Source organism: Lycium barbarum, chromosome 8, assembly GCF_019175385.1.
Source record: "Lycium barbarum isolate Lr01 chromosome 8, ASM1917538v2, whole genome shotgun sequence".
In the NCBI taxonomy this organism is placed as follows: domain Eukaryota; kingdom Viridiplantae; phylum Streptophyta; class Magnoliopsida; order Solanales; family Solanaceae; genus Lycium; species Lycium barbarum.
In genome coordinates, this window is record NC_083344.1 from 9,121,949 (window position 1) to 9,144,402 (window position 22,454).

A 22,454-nucleotide genomic window follows, 5' to 3' on the forward strand; every position below is an offset into this window, starting at 1 on the left:
AATGTACAGAAAATAATTGTTTTGTACTTTTGTTTGTAATAGCTAAATGAGATATAAACATTAAATTTCAGTATGTATACATAACAACACCTCACTATAGCAGCAATGAAATTTTTGGACAAGTACTGCCATTATAGAGAGATTTGACTGTAATAGAAATAGAAATTTATTATTCAAACTAAACCTTGTTCTAATTAATTAAATCTTAATCATTAATTTTAGCACATGTCGTGTGTCTCTCATTCAAATAAGAACTTAAAAAAATGGAGTGGAAAGAGAGATGAGCCACATGCTCTTCTTAGAACCAGTAAACACTCATCAGATCAAGTCTCCGAAAACTAAGGTAGCTTGATCCAGGCCAAAATGAACATTCTATAGATCCAATAAACACGCCTATTTCATCTTGAGCTCAACCCATTATATATTAAGCCCATTTATATTCCAATATTTCATCTCTTTCTCAAATTAGAAAAACTAACGTAGCTCTCTTTCTCTGTAACGTAGCTATGGCCGGAAAAGGAGAAGGTCCGGCTATCGGAATTGATCTCGGAACAACGTATTCTTGCGTGGGCGTTTGGCAACATGATCATGTTGAGATCATCGCAAATGACCAAGGCAACCGTACCACGCCATCTTACGTTGCTTTCACTGATACGGAACGTCTCATTGGTGATGCAGCTCAGAATCAGGTTGCCATGAACCCTACTAACACTGTTTTCGGTAAGCTCTCGGCTCTCAATCTCTTTTTTTTGTGCTTTTTTTTTTTAACACTTTGTTTGGATGGTTGTTACGTATCCTTTCATAATGTATCATATTATATTGTATTGTGTTGTATACTTGTGTTGTATTATGAATAGAACATTTAGATAGATTGTATCGGTTTCCGTCGTTACATAATATCACACATCAACAATTTGAAGCATAGTAGTGTACGTAGTAGAGCTACTATAAGAATGTAAGATAAAGGATAAAATAGGATTATTAGATAATAAATAAAAGACAAAATGAGAAGAAAAAATCGGTCATTACATAAAATGAGACTTTTTAGCGTTACATAATGATGGATTTAATGATACGATACAATAAAATTTAAGTAATAATCAAAACAAAGATTGTATTTAACTAACAACACAATACAATACAATAGGTAACATCCATCCAAACAAGTTGTCGTATTTGTTGTTATTGTTATTGAAATTACACTTATTTAGTACGTGATGTTTTTCCGAGGTCAAATGTTCATATTGAGCTGTAACGTTGTCGAGATTTATATATATTTCAGTATTAGGCTTTTATTCGTTTTGAAATTACAGCGCATGCAGGATAAGTATGATATAGGGAGATTAGTTTTTGAATTGTAACTTATACTAGTACTACTATTTTGTGTAATTTTGAATATCAAAATTCAATTTTACAGAAATGAATAATCTAGTTAAATTAAACTTCGAAGATTAATGAAAATGATTTTCAGTAAAATGGAAAGTGTCAAGCAACTTTCGACAGAGAGATTAGCTTGCAGATGATATAGAAATAGTGAGTAGATACATAGCTTGCAGTATATGAGTATGAGTCAGTTCTGTCTTGGATCGTTTCTTAGAGAGATTTGTTTTTAAATTGCAACTTACACTACTTTTTGGTGTAAATTTCAAATATCTAAACTGTAATTCAAAAGTAAATTAGTCGGTCGATTTAACTCCCAAAGTTAGTCAAAACTATTCTCAATAAGCTAAATGTGCTGAACGAAGTTGGATAGAGAGAGTAGTTTGTTGATGATATATAATAATCCTAACACTGCGTGCAGTATGAGTATGAGACTATGTCGTCCTTAATTTGTGCTACAGTTTCAGTGCATATATATATCAGAATTACATTAGTTCTGTTTTAGATCATTTGTAGAGAGATTTGTTTGTGAATTACAACTTAAATTACTGATTTGTGTAGTTTTGAACATCTTGTTAAAGACAAATAAAAGAAAAAATCAGTTCGATTTAACTAAGAAAATTAGTTGAAAAGATTCTTGAAAAGCAAAAAAGTATGAAACAAATTTGGAAAGAGATACAGCTAATTGTAATTGGCAGATGCGAAGCGCCTTATTGGGAGGAGGGTTAGCGATCCGACTGTGCTGAGTGACATGAAAATGTGGCCATTTAAAGTTATTGCTGGACCTGGTGAAAAGCCAATGATCGGTGTAAACTACAAGGATGAAGAGAAGCAGTTTGCGGCTGAAGAAATCTCATCTATGGTACTTACAAAGATGAAGGAAATCGCCGAAGCCTTCCTTGGATCAACTGTAAAGAATGCTGTGGTAACAGTACCTGCATACTTCAATGACTCGCAACGTCAGGCTACTAAGGACGCTGGTGTCATTGCTGGTCTAAATGTCACGCGTATTATCAATGAGCCTACGGCTGCTGCCATTGCTTATGGTCTGGATAAAAAAACTAGTAGTGAAGGTGAGAAGAACGTGCTTATCTTTGATCTTGGTGGCGGTACTTTTGATGTCTCCCTTCTTACGATCGCAGAGGGAATTTTTGAGGTGAAATCCACAGCAGGGGATACTCATCTTGGAGGAGAAGATTTTGACAGCAGATTGGTTGCTCACTTTGTTTTGGAATTCAAGAGAAAGCATAGGAAGGACTTTACAAGTAATAAGACATCATTAAGGAGATTGAGGACAGCTTGCGAGAGGGCGAAGAGAACTCTTTCTTCCACTGCACAGGCGACTGTTGAAATCGATTCGTTATATGAGGGAATTAACTTCAACTCCACCATCACGCGTGCCAAGTTCGAGGAGTTGAACATGGAACTCTTCAAGAAGTGTTTGGATCCAGTTGAGAAATGTTTGAGGAATGCTAGAATGGACAAGAACAATGTTCATGAAATCGTTCTTGTTGGTGGATCAACTAGAATTCCAAAGGTATTGTTAGGGTTTGCCCTGAATTTCGTACATTATTTGGATTCTACAAAAATTATGTTCTACTTCAAAAAAGTTTTCTGACATCCACAATGTAGTCCTTCAGAGTTAAAGAGTCTAGTTTCCATTCTTTCTAGTTTTTCGTATACGTAGGTCAATTGACCAAATCATATCAAAATATTATGCATCTTTAGTATACTTTATTTTGCTATCAGATTTGTTGTCATTCAAAGTTTGCAACTGTTAGCTTCTGCATGACACCCTGACTATTTCGATTCCAACAGGTACAACAGCTGTTGCAGGACTTCTTTAATGGGAAGGAGCTTTGCCAGAGCATCAACCCCGACGAAGCTGTTGCCTATGGTGCTGCTGTGCAAGCAGCCATTCTTAGTGGAGAGGGTAATGAGAAGCTTCAAAGTTTGCTCCTTTTGGATGTCACCCCTCTATCAGTAGGACTTGAAACTGCGGAAGGACTTATGACAGTCTTGATTCCAAGGAACACCACGATTCCCGCTAAGAAAGAGCAGATTTTCTCGACTTACTCCGATAACCAACCCGGAGTTTTAATTCAGGTTTATGAGGGAGAGAGAGCACGGACAAAAAACAACAATTTGTTAGGTAAATTCGAGCTCTCTGGTATACCTCGTGCACCAAGAGGTATTCCTCAGATCACTGTCTGCTTCGGTATCGATGCCAATGGCATCTTAAATGTCTCCGCTGTGGACAAAACTACCGGACAGAAGAACAAGCTTACAGTTACGAATGACAAAGGTAGGCTATCGAAGGAAGAAATCGAAAAAATGGTCCAGGATGCTGAGAAGTACAAGGCGGATGACGAAGAACACAAGAAAAAAGTAGAGGCTAAAAATACATTGGAGAACTCTGCTTGAAACATGAAGAACACGATGAAGGATGAGAAGATTTGCGCTAAGCCTAGCCCGGAAGACAAGAAAAAGATCGAGGATGCTATCGATCAAACAATTTCATGGCTTGAAAGCAACGAACTTGCAGAGGCTGGTGAGTTTGAAGACAAAATGAAGGAGATTTAAGGCATTTGCAATCCCATTATTGCCAAGATGTATCAGGATGGAGGTGCACCTATGAGTGAAGGTCCACCATCTGCTGGTGCTACTGCTGCAGATCCCAAGATTGAGGAGGTGGACCAAGTGAAGTGATACATAGAACAATTTATTTATTTTTGTTTCTATTAGTGTAGTTTAACATAGCTAGATTTATTTGTTTTTGTCTTTTCATTTGGTTTAAGACTATCAAAATGGTGATGTTCATTCAGTCATTCTTCATAGACTCATAGTCTTTCTAAATAGCGCCATCAATTTTGAGCTGCCAATGGCAAGTTATAGTTAGCAGCAGATTTTCAAAAATTAGTTGCTTAATATATGGATTGGTTCCGGCTGATATTATTTAGGATATGAGGGAATTAACTAGAAATTACTACCGCCTCTGTTCCAATTTACATGACACTTCCCGTTTCAGTTAGTCCCGAAAAGAATGACACATTTCCTTATTTGGCAACAATTTAACTTTAAATTTTACCTTTTACGCTTAACCAGATGATTTAAAACCACACAAATATCTTTGAGTTTTAGAATATAAGATTCAAAAGTTTTTCTTTATTTCTTAAACTTCATACTCAGTCAAACTACATCAAATAAATTGGACTGAGGGAGTATATATACAGACGTGTGTTCGTTCATTTACATAACAATTTTAAGATTGCATTGCTTTCTTTAAATTTGAGATGTGCTTAAATATATTGTGCCCAGAATAGTTTTATGCATTTGCAGAAGTGTTATCAGTTCACTTTTCCGACCATTTCCTCTTCCGATTTTTCCCAGCTCACCTAAAATGACTAATTAGCTTCCGATACATATGTGAAAAACTACTAAAATTTAAATAAATAGTAAATTTTAAATTATAATTTAAAAAATATGATAAGTTCAGTCTAAAATCTTAAAAACAGTAGAATCCATCAAATTTAAATCCTGCATCCGGACATGCCTCCTAATCAGTGGCGGACCCAAAATTTTAAAGTCATGAGTGCTGACCTCCCTTTAGAGTAAAGTTGTTACTGATCATAAAGTTTGCTACCGGTCATAAAGTATAACCGTAGAATTAATGAGATTTAGAGTAAAGTTGTTACCCATCATAAAGTTTTAGTATCGATCATAAAGTATAAGTGTAGAATTAATAAGAAATGGTAAAATAAAAAAAGGAAGATAAAATTCTTTTAATTGGATCTAGAATTCTTTTTGGTCTGGTCCAAACTTCCTTAATTTTTCGGAGACTTGGTCTAATGGGCTCAAATATCTTCTTTTTTTTTTTTTTTGTGCGGTCCTTCAAACGCACTGGTCTTTAATTTTTGTCCCTCAAATTGCTGGTCCTTAATTTCTAGCCTTCGCTTAAAAAAGTGAATAAAAAAACCCTCGAGATTCTGGGTTTGCCCGCTTAATAAAAAAAAAGAGAACTATTGCAAGGCAAGGCTTTCGCGATACCTCTGCCTTAAGGCCTAACATTTTGCCCAAAATTAGGCCTATTTGGGCAAAAGTTAAGTCTTAAGGCAGAGGTTTGCCTTAAGGCCTAATTTTGGGCAGAGGTTTTTGCCTTAAGGCCTAATTTTGGGCAGAGGTTTGCCTTAAGGCCTAATTTTGGGCATAAGTTAGGCCTTTAAGTCAGAGGTTTTTCTTAAGGCCTAATTTTGGGCAAAAGGCCTTAAGGCAAACTTTTGCCCGAATAGGCCTAATTTTGCTACGAAACTTTACCTTGAAATTATTATTTTTTGACTGAGCTGAGTTTGAACCAAGAACCTTTGGATATTAGGCAAAAGGGCAGCCCGGTGCATTAAGCTCCCGCTATGCGCGGGGTCCAGGGAAGGGCCGGATAAGAGCAATCGTGCAAATTACCCTTCAAATATTAAGCTATCTTGTTTACGAGTTCTACAAGATATAATTGCACTTTTGCTCTTCAAATGAGTTGGTCTTTAATTTTTGTCCTTTAAATGGGTTGGTTTTTAACTTTTGTCCTTCGAAATCGAACGAGTCATTCGCTCCCCTATCTTGGGGTAGTCTTTAATTTTTGCCCCTCAAATCGTTGGTTTTGAATTTTTGTCCTTCGGCACTTTAAGTAACAAAAAAGTGGCCGAAAATATTACTGACATCGAACAACAAAAAAAGGAATTCTGATCTATCACCTAATTACGCAAGGTAAGGTTTCATGGAAACTATGTCAATTCGGGCAAAGTTATATAGAAACTATGCATTGTCCGGCATGATTCTGTAGAAATTAAGTTATCCGATATAACTTCATTTCTACATAACTAATGCGGAATAGTTTCTATGTAACTTTGCCTGAATAGGCATAGTTTCTATAAACTTATGCCGAACGGATTAGGTACTACACAACTTATGCCGGATAACTAAAAATCCACAGAATTATGCTGGTCAAGACATAGTTTCTATGCAAATTTGTTCAAATAAGCATAATTTCTATGAAACTTTGCCTTGTAAAATTATTTTTTTTACTCTGTCGGGACCTAACACAGAATTTCTGATTTCATAGACCGGTGAATAAGGGTACTTTGGCCCACAAATTTTCATTAAATGAGAAGTAGGGAAAAAATTAAAGACCACTACAAAAAAAATCAGGATTTTCGACCAAAAATTTCGACCACATGAGGTCGAAAAGGCCTTTATTTCGACCAATTTTTCAACCACACCCGTAGGTCGGTAACAGGTAGGTCGAAATTTTTTTTCGACCACACGTGGTCGCAATCACATTCTACCGAAATTAAGGGAAAATTATTTTCGACCACATGTGGTCGAAAAATTATTTTTATATTAAATTATATATTTAACTTTTTCGACTACGTGTGGTCGAAAACACTATTTATATTTAAATATAAAAAAAATTCACAATTTCGACCACATGGGCCCAGATTTTTGACCACATGTGGTCGAAATCTGGCAACCATATTGCTAAATTTCGACCACACGTGGTCGAAATTGTATTTTTCTGGGTACAACTTCGACCACATGTGGTCGAAATTGTGAAATATCTGGGCTGACTTTCGACCACCTGTGGTCGAAAATCTGGAATATTTTTTCCAGCATTTGCCTGTTTTTGACATCCCACCTGCCAATTTTCAAATAACCAAATTCATCAACCAAAACAGTCATCCAATTCATCAACAATGCAACACAACAACTATAAATAATGTTCAAACACTTGAACACTTAAACATTGTCCATTCAAACACTTAAACATCATAACTACGTTCAAACACTTAAACATCTTAAAATTAAAAGTACTTCTAATTCGAATTAAAACTACATTCAAACTCTTAAACATAATATACATATCCATTTAAACATAACCGAATTAGAATCCAAAAGCACACTAATCAAGAAGGTCAACGTTTGGTATTAGAGACATGATCCGTATCCTCCCCAACATCTTGGCCTCCGAGGAATTAAGTGTTCTTGTTAGTAGGTCAACTTGATGTTTCATAGCTTCATACTCCTTAGGATCAACTGCCCCATCATCAGCAGCACCTACGACTTCAAGGGCCGACGGGTATCGACGAAAGGCTCCATTGTTTGCTGCATAGGAAAGTCCAGCATTAAGACACCGCTTTAAATTAATGTACATTTAATTATGCTATTGACTACTAGTACAATACTAAACAAAAGTAAATTGATCTTATCCACAAATCTCTAAACTAAGAGTAGAGTTTTGGTTTTAAAAAATAAAATATAATAAGATTACCTCGGTAGGAAATAAAAAAAATAGCTACCAAATACCTGAGACTGGATGTCATTTATTAAAACAATATTTCCAAGTGTATGGAGGGCAGGGGGTGGGGCAGTCGGGTGGTGGGATGGTAGAGAGAGGAGAGGGAGAGAGAAGAGAGTGAAAGAGAAGGGGGAAAATGAAAAGAAAATTAAAGAGACTAGATCTACATCTGGTCTAAACTTTTTGAAATTTTCGACCACATGTGGTCGAAAATAATTAAGTCAGATTTGACCGACTTTGACTTAATTATTTCGACCACATGTAGTCGAAATTAGATTTTTATTTTTATTTTTTAATTAATTGTTTTATATATATATATATAATTTAATTATGTATAAAATGTTTTTTTCCCATTTATTATTTGTATAAAAATTAATTTCAACCACACGTGGTCGAAATTCATTTTTCCTATTAAAAAATCGACCCGGTGTGATCGAAATTCTATAAAAATTAAATTCTTCAAATTTCGACCGCCCGTGGTTGATTGTTTTTCGACCAAAAGTGTGGTCGAAAATGACCATTTTTTTAGTAGTGGACCAGCAATTTGAGGGCCAGAAATTAAAGACAAGTCCATACAAACGGCAATCTGAGCAAAAATGAAATCGAACTTATGCCTAGCGGAGATAAACTCTTTAAGGGCGCTGGGAATAACTTGTGCGATATTATGATGCGAAAATATAAATTTACGCCCCGCGAAAAAAGTTACTCCCTCCGTCCTAATTTATGTGACACCATTTGACTTGACACAAAGTTTAAAAAAGAAGTGAAGACTTTTGAAATTTGTGATCTAAAACAGACCTTGAACATTTGTGTGACTATAAATCATTTCATTAGGAATAAAAGGAGAATTTTAAAGTTAAGTTATTTCTAATTATAGAAAGATTACATTCTTTTTTAAACAGATTAAACAGTAACTAGGGTCACATAAATTGAAACAGAGTGAATATTTGTTATGAGTGGCAAAAATTAAAGACCAACACAAAATAGGAACATAAGTGCCGATGACCCCATGAATAATGGTATACTGGAAAACGTTTGCTGAGGAATATGTCCTGCCTAGCATTCATTTTCTTGCTCGTTTTCACGTGTTTGGTTGGACAAAAAAAAATGAAGAAATAGATAATATTGTATAGTAATCATACATATATTAAAATAGAATTTTGGTGATATTGAGTATCAGAGATTGGCAATAACATTAAGTGTTAATTGCAGTAAGTAATATAAAAATATCTAAACACAAAATGAATACTTAATAACTTCCGCAAAAAAATGAATAAAGTTTAATAATAATAATTTCCTTAGAGAAAAGCTCTTTACAATGCATCGCAACATTTTTTTAAGAAAAAAGGACACTAGAAATTTAGAATTAGAATAAATTTAGAAAAAAGAACACTTCATAGAATAATAGTTTTCACCATACTAAATTCACCGGCATTCCTAATTGTCGAAGATTTTGGTCTTAAGGGAGAGGAAAAGGTCATTATGAAATTAAATATTACAATTACATATTTTAAAAATCTAACTTTCATTGTTAAACTTCATAACCAATCAAATATTATCACATAGTTAGGACGGGAGAGTATCAATTATCACCTTAAATTATGGCAACAAATTGAAAAGGACTAATTGGGACAACATAATGTGGCATGAGATAAGTGCATGTGCTTTTAACTATCAGAATAACACACTTTTCCCACTTTATTACCAGACGAACATTTTCATCCTAAAGAATAAAGATAGTTACAAGTTTGTCCCAACCAAGGGGGTCCCTGTAAATATTTTTTGTTCTATTTACGTCCATTTTAGTTCCCTGTGTAATTTTCCTCTATTGAGGTCCATTTAAAGAGTACCGTGATGATTGAAAGATAAAATTCTTTTATTTGAAATCAAACAGCATCATGAATATTAAAGTAACAAAATTGTTGGGGCAAAATAGTCCAAATATTTCTATTATATATAAGAGCGGTGGAGGGACGAACACAGCTGTCCCTCCTTGTACCAACCGCTTCAAAAATTGTACACTTGATGAATTCTTATACTAAAAACTATGTAACTTGTACTCTTTAACCAACTACTTTTTTATCCCACATAGGCATATGTCATAGTACTTAATAATTATTTTCTTTTTATGTATACGCGTATGCACTTATTTATTTTCTCGTGCACATTTACTTATTCACTTTTTACTTTTCACTTTTCACGGCCAACTGCATCAAAAATTGTACACTTAATGAATTCTTATACTAAAAGCTATATAACTTATACTCTTTAACCAACTACTTTTTTATCCCACATAGACATATGTCATAATGCTTAATATTTATTTTCTTTTTATGTATACACATATGCACTTATTTATTTCCTCGTGCACATTTACTTGTTCACTTTTAACTTTTCACGGTCAACCGCTTCAAAAATTGTACATTTAATGAATTCTTATATTAAAAGCTATATAACTTGTACTCTTTAACCAACTACTTTTTTATCCCATATAGACATATGTCATCATACTTAATATTTATTTTCTTTTTATGTATACACGTATGCACTTATTTATTTCCTCGTGCATATTTACTTGTTCACTTTTGACTTTTCACGGTCAACCGCTTCAAAAGTTGTACATTTAATGAATTCTTATATTAAAAGCTATATAACTTGTACTCTCAACTACTTTTTTATCCCATATAGACATATGTCATCATACTTAATATTTATTTTCTTTTTATGTATACACGTATGCACTTATTTATTTCCTCGTGCACAATTACTTGTTCACTTTTGACTTTTCACGTTCTTTAGGAATTAATAAATCGCATATAGACATATGTTATAGTACTGAATAGTTATTCTCTTCTCATGTATAGACGTATGCACTTCAATTTTAATTCTTCGACACACATTTATTTCCTCCGTGCACTTTTACTTGTTCACTTTTGACTTTTCATGTTCTTGTTGAATATTCATTTTCTTCTCATGTATGCATGTATGCACTTCAATTTTAATTTTCCGACATATATTTATTTTCTCCATGCACTTTTACTTGTTTAATTTAAACTTTTCACGGTCTTTAAGAATTAATAAATGAAGTACTCCCTCAGTCCCATATTACTTGGCCAGTTTACTTGACTTTTCACGTTCTTTAAGAATTAATAAATGAAGTACTCCCTTCGTACCATATTATTTGACCACATTACTATACTCGGTTTTTCACATTCTTTAAGAATTAATAAATGAAGTACTCCCTTCGTCCCATATTACTTGGCTACATTACTAAAAATATATGTTTATTTTTCTATTCTATAATTTCTTTTTTTCTATCTATTATATATTAGTGTGGTGAGTGGACGAAAAGACCACAAAATGCTTGTACCACAAGCTTTACAAATTGTACACGCAATGAATGCTTGCATCAAGAGCTATATAAATTGTACACTTCAATCAACTACTTTTAATTCCATGTGGACAATGAATTGTACACTTAACATCAATTAAACAAATACGCATAATTCTTGAATGGACTATGAAGTTGGATACACAGTTTCTAAGTTTTATGAAAAGTAATTTATATATATAAAAAAAAACATAAAAAATAATACAATATAAATTATAATAATTAAGAATTTTAAAAAAAACAAATAGATAGCGGTCAAAAAAATTCTTGCTTGACTCTCAAAATTCAAACTGTATCACATAAATCGAATAAAGAAAGTATTAATTAATATAGTACATATTTTCAGTGTATTAAATTATTTAATTAATATATTGAGTCAATTTAGTGTAAATATGCAGATAAATATTTACTCATGTGACCCCTTAGAGGATGTACATTTCCAGAAAATACGAGTGTCCCCTAATTAGGATTAGTTAGGATGATAAGAGAAATAGGTAAACACATATCACACGCTGAGTGTTTAAACTAAATCAATGTACTGCCTCTCTTCTCCCTCTTATTACGTTCTTTAAGAATTTATAAATGAAGTAAAATCAGTAGTTAATGTGAAGGGTAAAATAAGAAGAAGAAAAATTTCTTTGTCTTGATATGTTAACATGGACAATTATTTTTATCCACATTTTCCTTCTTTGTCAATACTTTACTTATCTTACTATTCTTTGTATTCTCTGATTATTATTTCTTTACATTTATAAAAATGTATTATTTCATATTTTCATTTCGGAATAAAAATTTGGTGATTTACGATATATATCTTTCTAATTTTGATTTCTCTATAACAATTCATTTTATCTATAATTGTTAATATAAAAAATTATAATGTAACTAATTTTTTTGATTAATTTAATAAAAATATTTTATTAGTTTTGCTTTTAAAAATTCAATATATACAACACAATGGTTCTTATGTTTGGATCTGAACAGTTAATTAATTGAGATAGATATTAACTTGTCAGTATACATATAACATATTAAACAATTTAAAAGAAAAAAATCTAGAATCAAAATATTAATTTTCCCTCACCTTCATATTAATTTTATTTTTCACATCGACGAACAACTTTCATTGTCATGACAATGAGAAATTTTTAAAAATTATTCACAAAATACAAATCTTAAAGACGGGTTAATTAAAGTGAATAAATATGTTCGGCTCGTGCATCGCACGAGCATATATGGCTAGTATTTTTAATATAGCGTGAAATTATCTGTTTTAAACCAAGCTTGATGATTTACTCGAATCCAACATCTTATAAATAATTTTCTCTTTCTTTTTTTTACTTTTTATGTGAAAATTTGTTCATATTCACCCAACAATCTCCCCCTTGAATTAAGTTCCTACAATCCATTATCATTTATGAGTTAATTTGGTAATTAATTGTGTCTTACCCACGTCATTTGAGTATTTATGTCCTCCGGGCCTGCATGGTAGCATGCTTCTTCTTTGTGTGTGTCTTCAAACTACGGGTAAAGGTAGTAAACCAGCCTATATAGAAAACGACAATATGCTGGAACCAACGCCAACATTTCGCCATCTTCATACTCGTCATTTTATACCAATTGTTCAGTTAAAATAGCTCAAAAATACTGTTAACATGGTGTGATATTATCCCTTTTGGGTCTAGTTGGCATTATTTTCCTCAAAAAATTTATCATTAAGAGCATTCAATACTTTATAAGTAATTGTTTTTTCTTTTCTACTTTTGATTTGGGACTTTATTCAAACATACATGAAAAAAACGACTGCCAATTACACACACTATATCATTTTATATACTCACTCCGTCCCAATTTATGTGATATAATTTGATTAGACACAGAGTTTAAGAAAGGAAGGAAGATTTTTAAAATCTGGAGTCTAAAGCAAGTCATGGATTTTGTGTGGCTCAAAATTATTTTATTAACGGTAAAAGTAAAAAATTTAAATTAAATTATTTTTAGATATAGAAATATATTGGACAAACTAAAAAAAAATATGTCACAATAACATTCTGACTTGTTTAGTTTAGTCTTTTCTAAAGAAAAGGAACACATTTCTACATATGAAAATTCTTTAATTATAAACTTGTTTTACTTTACCCTTAATAAATTGTTCTTAAGAGCATACAACTCCTTACAATGGTATTCTTTTTATTTCTCATTTGGTGTTGGTATTCGTATTGAAGTCCGACTATATTCGGATTCGCGACGCATAGAGCCCATCCCCGGGAAGTGCTCCTTATGAAAGATTTTTTTCATACACCAGGCTCAAACCCGACATCTTTGATTAAGAAAGGAACGACCTCATCCGCTGAACCACATTTTGGTATGCAGCAAAAATGTATTTTTTGTATAGATTGTGCGCAATCAATACCATATAAAATAAAACGAATAAATTACTTTAAAACAAAATTACAAGCAAACTTCTAATTTCAATCTGAACTAAAGTTAAAACAAAGGTGGTCTTTTGCTATACTTTTGGCTATAGATGAAAGAGGTGAAACAAAAATCTAAACATTTATGCTGAATTAGGTGAAGAAGCTAAAGGAAGTATATGTACAGAAGCAGAATGATGCACTGGTAATTTCTGAAAAGAAACAAAAGAACCTTCTTCATTGAATACTGTTGAATTTGATGAAGATTTCTGACCATCACTAAGGACCTTTCTACTTTCAGTTTCTTCAATTAATCTCCTTATAAGTTTCTCCTCAGCATCTCTCAAGAACTTGAATTTTGGTGGGGGTGAAGAAGATTTATGACCATTGATTTCAGATTCAAAGAGAGGGTTAAAACTGAAATCTGATGGCTGAGATTTAACGGGTGGTGAAGATAGAGGAGTGAGAATAAGGGTAAGGTCACTAAAGCTTCTGCTTGTTCTCGAACCCTTTCTACTCTTACCATCATCAGATTCCAAATCCTCCTTAGTTTCCTCTTTAATAGTGGACAGGAATCTAAGGTTATGCAGCCTCATCAACTCAGACTCAGCAATATCTTCTCTGTATCCTTCCAATAACACATCATCATTGTTGCTGGTCCCTAGCTCCAAATCTTGATCTTGATCATTAATTTCTTGAATTCTTGTAACTTCTTGAGTACAAATTTTGCTTAAAGAATTACTACTAGTTTTTTTCCAACTAAAAAGGGAACAGAGTTCACTAGCATAGGTTGTGTATTGGATTTGATCCTCTGTTGCTCTTTTTGAGATTCTTTTTTTCACCCACAACAGATAGTATAACTCTGCAACAAATCCCATCACCATGCAACCAAATAGGAAACTCAAACCAATACCTAAACTACCAAAAGATGTCATTTCTTTTAGAGTAAATCAGATCTAAAATCAGCAAACTCTTGAATGAAATATTTTTTTTTCTCCTCAATTTTAGCTTGAAATTAGCTAAAAAGACCAATAAGGGGATCCATTTTCCTCTTCGTTTCACATTCTGAAGGAGAAAAAAAAAAGATCTAAAATTGATTGAAGGCAGCAAATTTATTACTCTGAGTAGGAAACTTTAGTACCTTTAAGAATGTCTATAGCAAGGCAAGCAGGAGAGAAATGTTATTATAATTAGATTTTTATAATAGGAGGGTAGGAGCTGATGAGAAATTAATATTTTAGTTGTTCTGTTCCACTTTACATAGATACTATCGATATTTAAGGAGTTAAAAAAAACAAAATCTTAAAGATGCTTCTTTAAATACTTCTTAAATATTTTGAGTTATTAAGTATTACTATGATTTATACTCTCTGTCCCAGTAGTACAATCGGAGTTTCGAAATTCAAAATTTTAAATTTTGATTGTAAATTCAAACATAAAAGTTTTTAATTTTTTGAAATAAAATTCATGTATTTGAAAAATACAAAAAATTATTATTACAGTAATTAACGACTTAAAATATTTAAATGCATATAAAGAAATTTCAATCAAAAAAAATAAAGTTGGTTGACTTTCAAGTTTCAATTGTGCTCCATAAATTAAGACGAAGGGAGTAATACTTTTCGCATACCGGTATATACTCCCTCCGTCTCAACTTATTTGTTGTTTTTATGTTTTACACGCCCCTTAAAATATATTAATTAGAAGGGGTATTTTACTAACTTTACTCTTATTTATATCTAAGTTATAGGCTCTTTCTATTAAATTTTTATTCTATTTATGTATCATCTCTATTAATGACAAAATTGTACTAAAAGTAAAATGAAAAAAATAATTAATTGTGCATTAAACTCTTAAAATGATAAATAATTTGAGACAATTATTTTAATAATCACGATAAATAATTTGACCGGTGGGCCGAGGGGAGGGAGGGGGGGGGTCACTTTTATTTTAAAAAGGTTGAAAAACTTTTGGCTGTATTCACGCTGTAGATAATTTAACACATGTACTCTGGATTCTGTGACATAAAATGAAACGTACTGCAACATGTGTGTTTTTTTTCTTCTTACATGTCTTTTCTTTTTCTGTTTTTTCTTTACTAACTTGTCTTTTTTATTTGCTTGCGCACTATTAATAAGATGGTCAAATTTGATACTTTTTTATTTCTTATAATTTTAGCTTTAAATAAAAATTCATGTCAACAAAATTTAATTAAAAACCACTTAAATATATTGGGTGACTTTGTAGGTGAAACACCAATAGTTGACTGACTTTATGATTACAAAATAAAATTGAGTGATTTTCTAAGTGAACTAGCCATAATCAGAGTCAATTCCTCAAATGGTCATTGAACTTGTAAAATAGTCCTTCTAAAGTAACTTTTGATGTTTTTTGGACAATAAGGTCATCAAACTATGTCCTTGTTGCCAATAAAGTAAAACAATCCATTTTTGGACATAATCCCCTTAACCCATATTTAAATTACAAAATTCATTATCTAGGCGCAATTTTTTGGTACTCCGAAATTCTTGTTCAAATAATATTTTCATGTTTTAAAAATAAAAATCAAAGTATTATTTCAAGTTATAAGAATAAAACAATATCACAATTCAAACTTTAAGTATGCTATAAGATTTTCTTTTGAACTATTTTAATATTTTCTATTGCTTAAAGCAGGAAGTTAAACATTTTACTGAATGAAAGTGCTTGGACATAATTGAAACACATGAGACGTTATATAGATGCATGATGAATGAATAATATTTGGATAAATTTTCTCAAAGAAAAAATCGTGTTGGATAATTACTTTGTAAAAATGAAAACATTTTTACAATTAGTTGTATATAGGCTTCCTAAAAATATAAAATATTTATATTAATTGTAATCCACTTATTTGTAGTAGTTAAATAAAATCAAACTATTACAAGTTCATCTCCAAGAAAATAAAAATAGTAAATATTTTTTTGAAAATCGAAAATTTTATATGTCAGGAAAAATTATTTGTAATCAGTTAAAAAATCTATAATTAAGCGTCGTGCTTAATTCTACTATCATTCAACTATATCCTTCTATTTTCTATTTTAGACACAATTTTGCAATATTCTAAAAAATTTGTTTGAATTAATATTTTTCACATTTTGAAAATAAAATAAAACTATTCAAATGGGTTATATAATTTAAAAATAAGTCAAGGGGTCTTATGTCCAAAAAAGGAACTTTTTACTTTTTTGGAAATATGAGTATAATTTGATGACCTTATTGTCCAAAAAAAATCAAAAGTTACTTTAGTAGGACTTTTCTACAAGTTCAATGACCATTTGAGGAATTGACTCCCATAATCGAGTGATTGTCTAAGGAGCCATTTAGACATGATTTGAAATCATGATTGTAACAATGAGATGAAATCATGTTTGGACACGTAATTTGAATTTCTTAAGTTGTATTTTTTCTTATAAACATAAAAACCTCACAAGTTGTGAAAACTATTAAAACTTTTCCAATTCATATACAATATTACCAAATGACCAAGTCATAGTTCATAATAAAATTAATATGCTATTAGAAGATCTTTCTGAAAAAATACACGATTGATCAAACTTTAGTTCAATAAAAAGGAAAATTTAACATGAATAGTAATGTAACTATTCTTTAATATAATTCTCCCACATAAATAAAAGTTGGTAAAAGTTAATGAGGTGGGTAAATAGTTGGTGGGAATAATTGTTAAAAATATCTATCAACTTATGGGTCTATTTTTACAAAATATAAACTTATGAGTTAAGTTTTACATTTAAATTTTTTGAAATCATGATTTGAAATCCCAAATCATGCCTTTTTGGATGATTCGGGATTTCATGTCATGAGATGAAATCGCATGTCCAAACGTTGATTTCATCTCATGACATGAAATTGCATGTCCAAACGCATGCTAAGTGAACTAGTCATAATTGAGTGATTATTTGAGATATTATCTCCGTAAATTAAGACGAAGGGAGTAATACTTTTCGAATATATAATTTTTATTTTAAAAAGATTCACTACAAAAAAAATGTATAATTTGCGGAGGTTGAAAGTTGTAATTTATGGGAGTTTTAACTCCGCTAGCAAATAGTAGAAGCTAAAATCTCCGTGAATTACAAATTTCAACCTCAACAAATTACTCAATTTTTGGTAGTGATTTAAAAACTTTTGGCTGTATTCACACTGTAGATAATTTAACACATGTACGCTGGATCCTGTGACATCAAAATGAAACTTACTGCAACGTGCGATGTTTTTTCTTCTTACGTTCTTTTCTTTTTCTGTTTTTCCTTTACTAACTTGTCTTTTTCATTTGCTTCAATGCCAGATCACCTGTATGTCTTTGTGGTTATTTACCGTTTGAAGAGAAGAAAAAAGTCATACAAAATCTCCCCCGTTATTTTTACAGATCTCACGTGTTACTGTTTAATTCATCGGTCTCAATTTGTGTGAAGGTATTTGATACGATATGAAGTTTAAGTGGAAAAACACAACTACTGAAACTTGTGGTATAAAATAAGTCACAAAATTTATGTGGCTTAAATTATTTTATTAAAGGTAAAATGTGAAGTTTGAAGTTATATTGTTACTCCTTCTGTCCCAATTTATTTGTCGTGGTTATTAAAAATAGGCGTCTCAAATTATTTATCGTTTTAGAAGTTCAAGGTTCAATTAATTATTTTTTCCATTTTATCCTTAGTAGAATTTTATCATTAACGAGATAACGCATAAATAGAGTTAACATTTAATTGAGAGAGATTATACCTTAGATATAAATAAGGGTAAAGTTAATCAAATACCCCTTCTAATTAATACTACTCCCCCGGTTCAAAAAGAGTGTCCATTTAGCTATTTGCAGACCCATTAAGAAAATACTACTCCCTCCGTCTCAAAATATTTGTCTCATTTTTCATTTACACACCCATTAAGAAAACATTCATAAGGGTAGCATTTTGACTATTTTACCCTCTTAACATATTTCATCATTTTCTCTCTCCTCAATAAAACTTTACTCCATTAATGATGAAACATCTTAAATGTTGGTATGTGAACTCACAAAATCATCTCATTGATGTAATTAATACAAAGGTAAAAAACTGAAAAAAACTACTTAATTTTATCTTGGGTAAATACAACGACAAATATTTTGAGACAAGTATTTTTAGTAAGGACAACAAATATTTTGAGACGGAGGGAGTAACTCCTACGCAAAAATAGGTAATATGACTAAATTAACCCAAATTAAATAGGTATTGAGATTTGATCACTTAACACTTAATAAAGACATTTTTTAAAAAAATAAGGTTAATTCTTTTTTGATTTGGTAAGTCAACACTCTTTTTGACCAAAAAATAAAAACTAAGTAGACACTCCTTTTTAACGGGAGAGAATATTTCATAAGGGACGTATAAAACAAAAAAGCGACAGACAATTTGAGACGGGGGAAATACTAAATGTAGAAAGATGACATTCTTTGGACGGATTACAAAGAAAATAATTCACATAAATTGGACGAAAAGAGTATTAATCTCATGTTAAAAAAGTCATATAACTAAAATATAATGGATTATAATTAAACCAAATCTTCGCATTTATACTATGCTTATATTATAAATGCGCCTTTTGCTTTTTCGACTTGTTACCTGTTATAACTTATAAGCGAAGCGTATGATAGGCATATATCTCCCAAATTTGAAGTGCTTTATAGGTTGGACTCTTGATATGTTATCAAAATGAAAAATTGCATAAAATTAAGACTCATCTGTGTATTTGTCAATGTGTATCTACCAAAAATATTAGTAGATGGAAGGTTAAAAGGAGTCACGAGCTCACATGGGTTGGCGAACGAATGCATTAAAGTTAAGCACATAAAGGACATAAAAGAAGAAGGAAGAGTCCCACTTCCTAATTTGGACAAATTAGGTTCTTTTGGGACCCATGAGACAAAGCTCTGTTAAATTTTTCCTCGGTAAAGAACAATTTAATCGGACATTGTCTTTTGTGAATATACAATTTTAAGGCGACAAAAGAAAATAGGGATCTCAATGTATTTTATTTGAAATTTTTTAAAACTAAACAAAAGGAAAAAAGAAAGAAAGGAAATAAAAAGTATTTAACTGAAACCCAAGAAATGACCCCAATAACCACTTAGAGAGGTGCGGTATACCACACCCCCCCCCCACTCTCTTAGAGAGGTGCGGTATAGGGCTGTTCACGGTTTTGGTTAAAACCAAAACCAAATCGAATAAAAAAACCGATATTTGATTTGGTTTTAAATTTTAAAAACCGATAATATTTGGTTTGGTTATGGTTCTATTAAAAAATAACCGAACCAAACCGGTAAATTATATACATAAATTTTATAATTATTTATATGTATAATATTAGTTTTTCATAAATAATTATAAATATTTTATACCTTTTAATCATTAATTTGGTTTTTAGTCTACTTATTTCACATGATTGTTTAAGGCCCAAGTTTTTAAGAATATGTCCAAGCCCATGTCTTTAAGTCTTTTAACTCTTTAAATGTTAAGTGTAAACCTACTAACTGAAGCTCACGTTAGAGTCTAATGTCTTTAACTTAAATTTTTAGCCTTTCTTTGTCAGCCATTTGATTTTAGGTTGTTTCTTCTTTTTTTCGAATTTATACCTTTCTTTTTTCTTGTCTAAATGGATCCTAAACTTCTAATATTTTTCATATGAAAAGGACAGAGGTTGTAGATTTGGAAGTTCCTATAGAAGATACTTCATTAACATCAGCATTTGTTGCAACTCAAGCACATGGTAATGCCCTAATACTTCTTCCGTGGGTAATCCTCCTAACAAGCAAAAAAGAACTCCTTGTAGTCGAGACCCTAGCCTTGGGGATAATGATAGAAAAACATCTGAAGTTTGGGATCACTACACAAAGTTTTTTTAATAAAATGGGAGAATTGAGGGCAAAATGCAAGTACTGCCCAAAGTTTGGGATCATTACACAAAGTTTTTTTATTTCATATATTTTAATTTTAATTTTAGGTAGTCTTTATGTTTAATTAATATGTATGTTTGTAACAACAACTAAAAGCTCCTATGCTCTAATTTATTTCCAGCTATGTGATTAAGATGACAAAAATGGTGCAGCCACTACTAAGTTAGTTTTTAGCTCTATATGTAATAGTTTAGCAACTTTTGGTAACTTGAGTACTACACTATCACTAATAGTGAAAATGGTTTTATGATGTATGTTCCACCTTAAACTATAAATAAATATTATCGTTTGAACAAAAAAAAAGACATGTCTTTTTCAACTTTTTAATGTTTTACTAATCAGTCTCATGATTGCTAGTCATAAACCGAAAAATCGAACCAAACCGACAATAACCAAATCGGTGGTTATTATTTTATTTGGTTTGGTTATGATTTTAATCAAAATCCGACCCAAACCGAACCATGAACACCCCTAGTGCGGTATACCAAACCCTCCCGCCCCTCGCCCCCAACCGCAACTCCCTCCCCTAATTTTTTTTAAGGGAAAAGGGTAAAAAACATTCTTTTACTTTGGAAAAAAGGCTAAAAATATCCTCCGAACTTATTTTGGGTCATAAATATCCCTTCCATCATTAAAGTTTTCAAATATACCCTTGTCTTAACGGAAATCCCCAACATAACACGATTTCATTTTTAAACCCGCTCCATTTAAACTCGACCCAACTAAATAAAAAACCCATATGGGTTACCCGCTCCTGTGCCTAATCGGTTCGGTTCGGTTCGGTTTTGGCCATTATCGAGTTGAAATTTCAAATTTCGACTTTCTAAAATTTTCAATCAAACTCGATCCATTCTAGGTTCAATTCGATTCGTTTTTTATTATTTCGGTTCGGTTACACAAATCGATTTGTTCGGTTTATTCGAAATTTAAACAAGTAACTATTTCATTTCAATTTTAGAGTAAACATAACAAAAAATCATGAGATCCTAAATTTGCAGCCTTATAACCAAGATATTAACCAAGAAAAAATCATAAACTTGCAAGCATAATAGCATATAAATAGCAAAACAAGAGCTTGAAAACTTGTGCAAGCATACAAATCCACCAACACCACATTACATATACCAAATTAGTCATATTAGTCAGTTGTGGCATATAAATTCGGTTTGTTCGGATCGGTTCGGTTGATAATTGAAGCCAACCGTATCCGAACCGTTAAACCGTAATATTTTACAATTGCATTTGTAAATTGAAATTGAATTGTATTATCCAAATTAAATTATCCGAATTGTTTCGAATCGGTTCAGAAATTCGGATTGAACCGATTTGTGCACAGGCCTATGCCTAATGGCTCCAGATGTAGTACTCGGAAGCAAGTTGGTCATATATGAGTTTCTTTATGTAGTTGAGTCGGGTTTAATGGAACGGGTTTAAAAAAGAAATCGAGTTATGTTGGAGATTTCCGTTAAGACAGGGATATATTTAGAAACTTTAATGATGAGAGGGTTATTTTTTATCCAAAATAAATTCGGAGAATATTTTTATCTTTTTTTCCAAAGTAGAGGGATATTTTTTACCCTTTTCCCCTTTTTTTAAAGAACAACATGATGATAAATATATAAGAGCTTGGGAGCACATATTCATATTTGAGTATTTTTTTTTTAAAAAATATAATATTATTTTACATGATTTAGGGTATAATACGTTTTTGGACATCGTTATCAAAAGATTGACTGTATTTGCATTTTATTGTCCAACTTTAGCATCTACCATTCTACGCGAAAATATAGCTGGACGCTAATGGATAATTTTGTTTTTTCTGAAGAAAACAAAAATTAGTATCTTTTTACTAGTACTATATTAATTGTTCTTATTGTAAATGCCAAGTTACCAAGGAATCAACCATTTAATTGTTTCCGCGTTTAAGCTTAC

The 22,454-nt window shown here is 31.6% G+C and overlaps 2 protein-coding genes across 2 annotated transcripts; one reads left to right on the forward strand and one right to left on the reverse strand.

The window, feature by feature from the left end:
• The first annotated feature begins 474 nt into the window (after positions 1-474).
• LOC132604989 (heat shock cognate 70 kDa protein-like) lies at positions 475-4,319 on the forward strand. Its single transcript, XM_060318328.1, has 3 exons — positions 475-720; positions 2,079-2,917; positions 3,199-4,319. The coding sequence occupies exons 1-3, from the start codon at positions 507-509 to the stop codon at positions 3,802-3,804; spliced, it is 1,659 nt and encodes a 552-aa protein (XP_060174311.1). The 5' UTR covers positions 475-506; the 3' UTR covers positions 3,805-4,319.
• A 9,234-nt stretch (positions 4,320-13,553) lies between these two features.
• Positions 13,554-14,770, reverse strand: LOC132605879 (uncharacterized). Its single transcript, XM_060319143.1, has one exon. The coding sequence runs from the start codon at positions 14,461-14,463 to the stop codon at positions 13,672-13,674; it is 792 nt and encodes a 263-aa protein (XP_060175126.1). The 5' UTR covers positions 14,464-14,770; the 3' UTR covers positions 13,554-13,671.
• Positions 14,771-22,454: the final 7,684 nt, after the last annotated feature.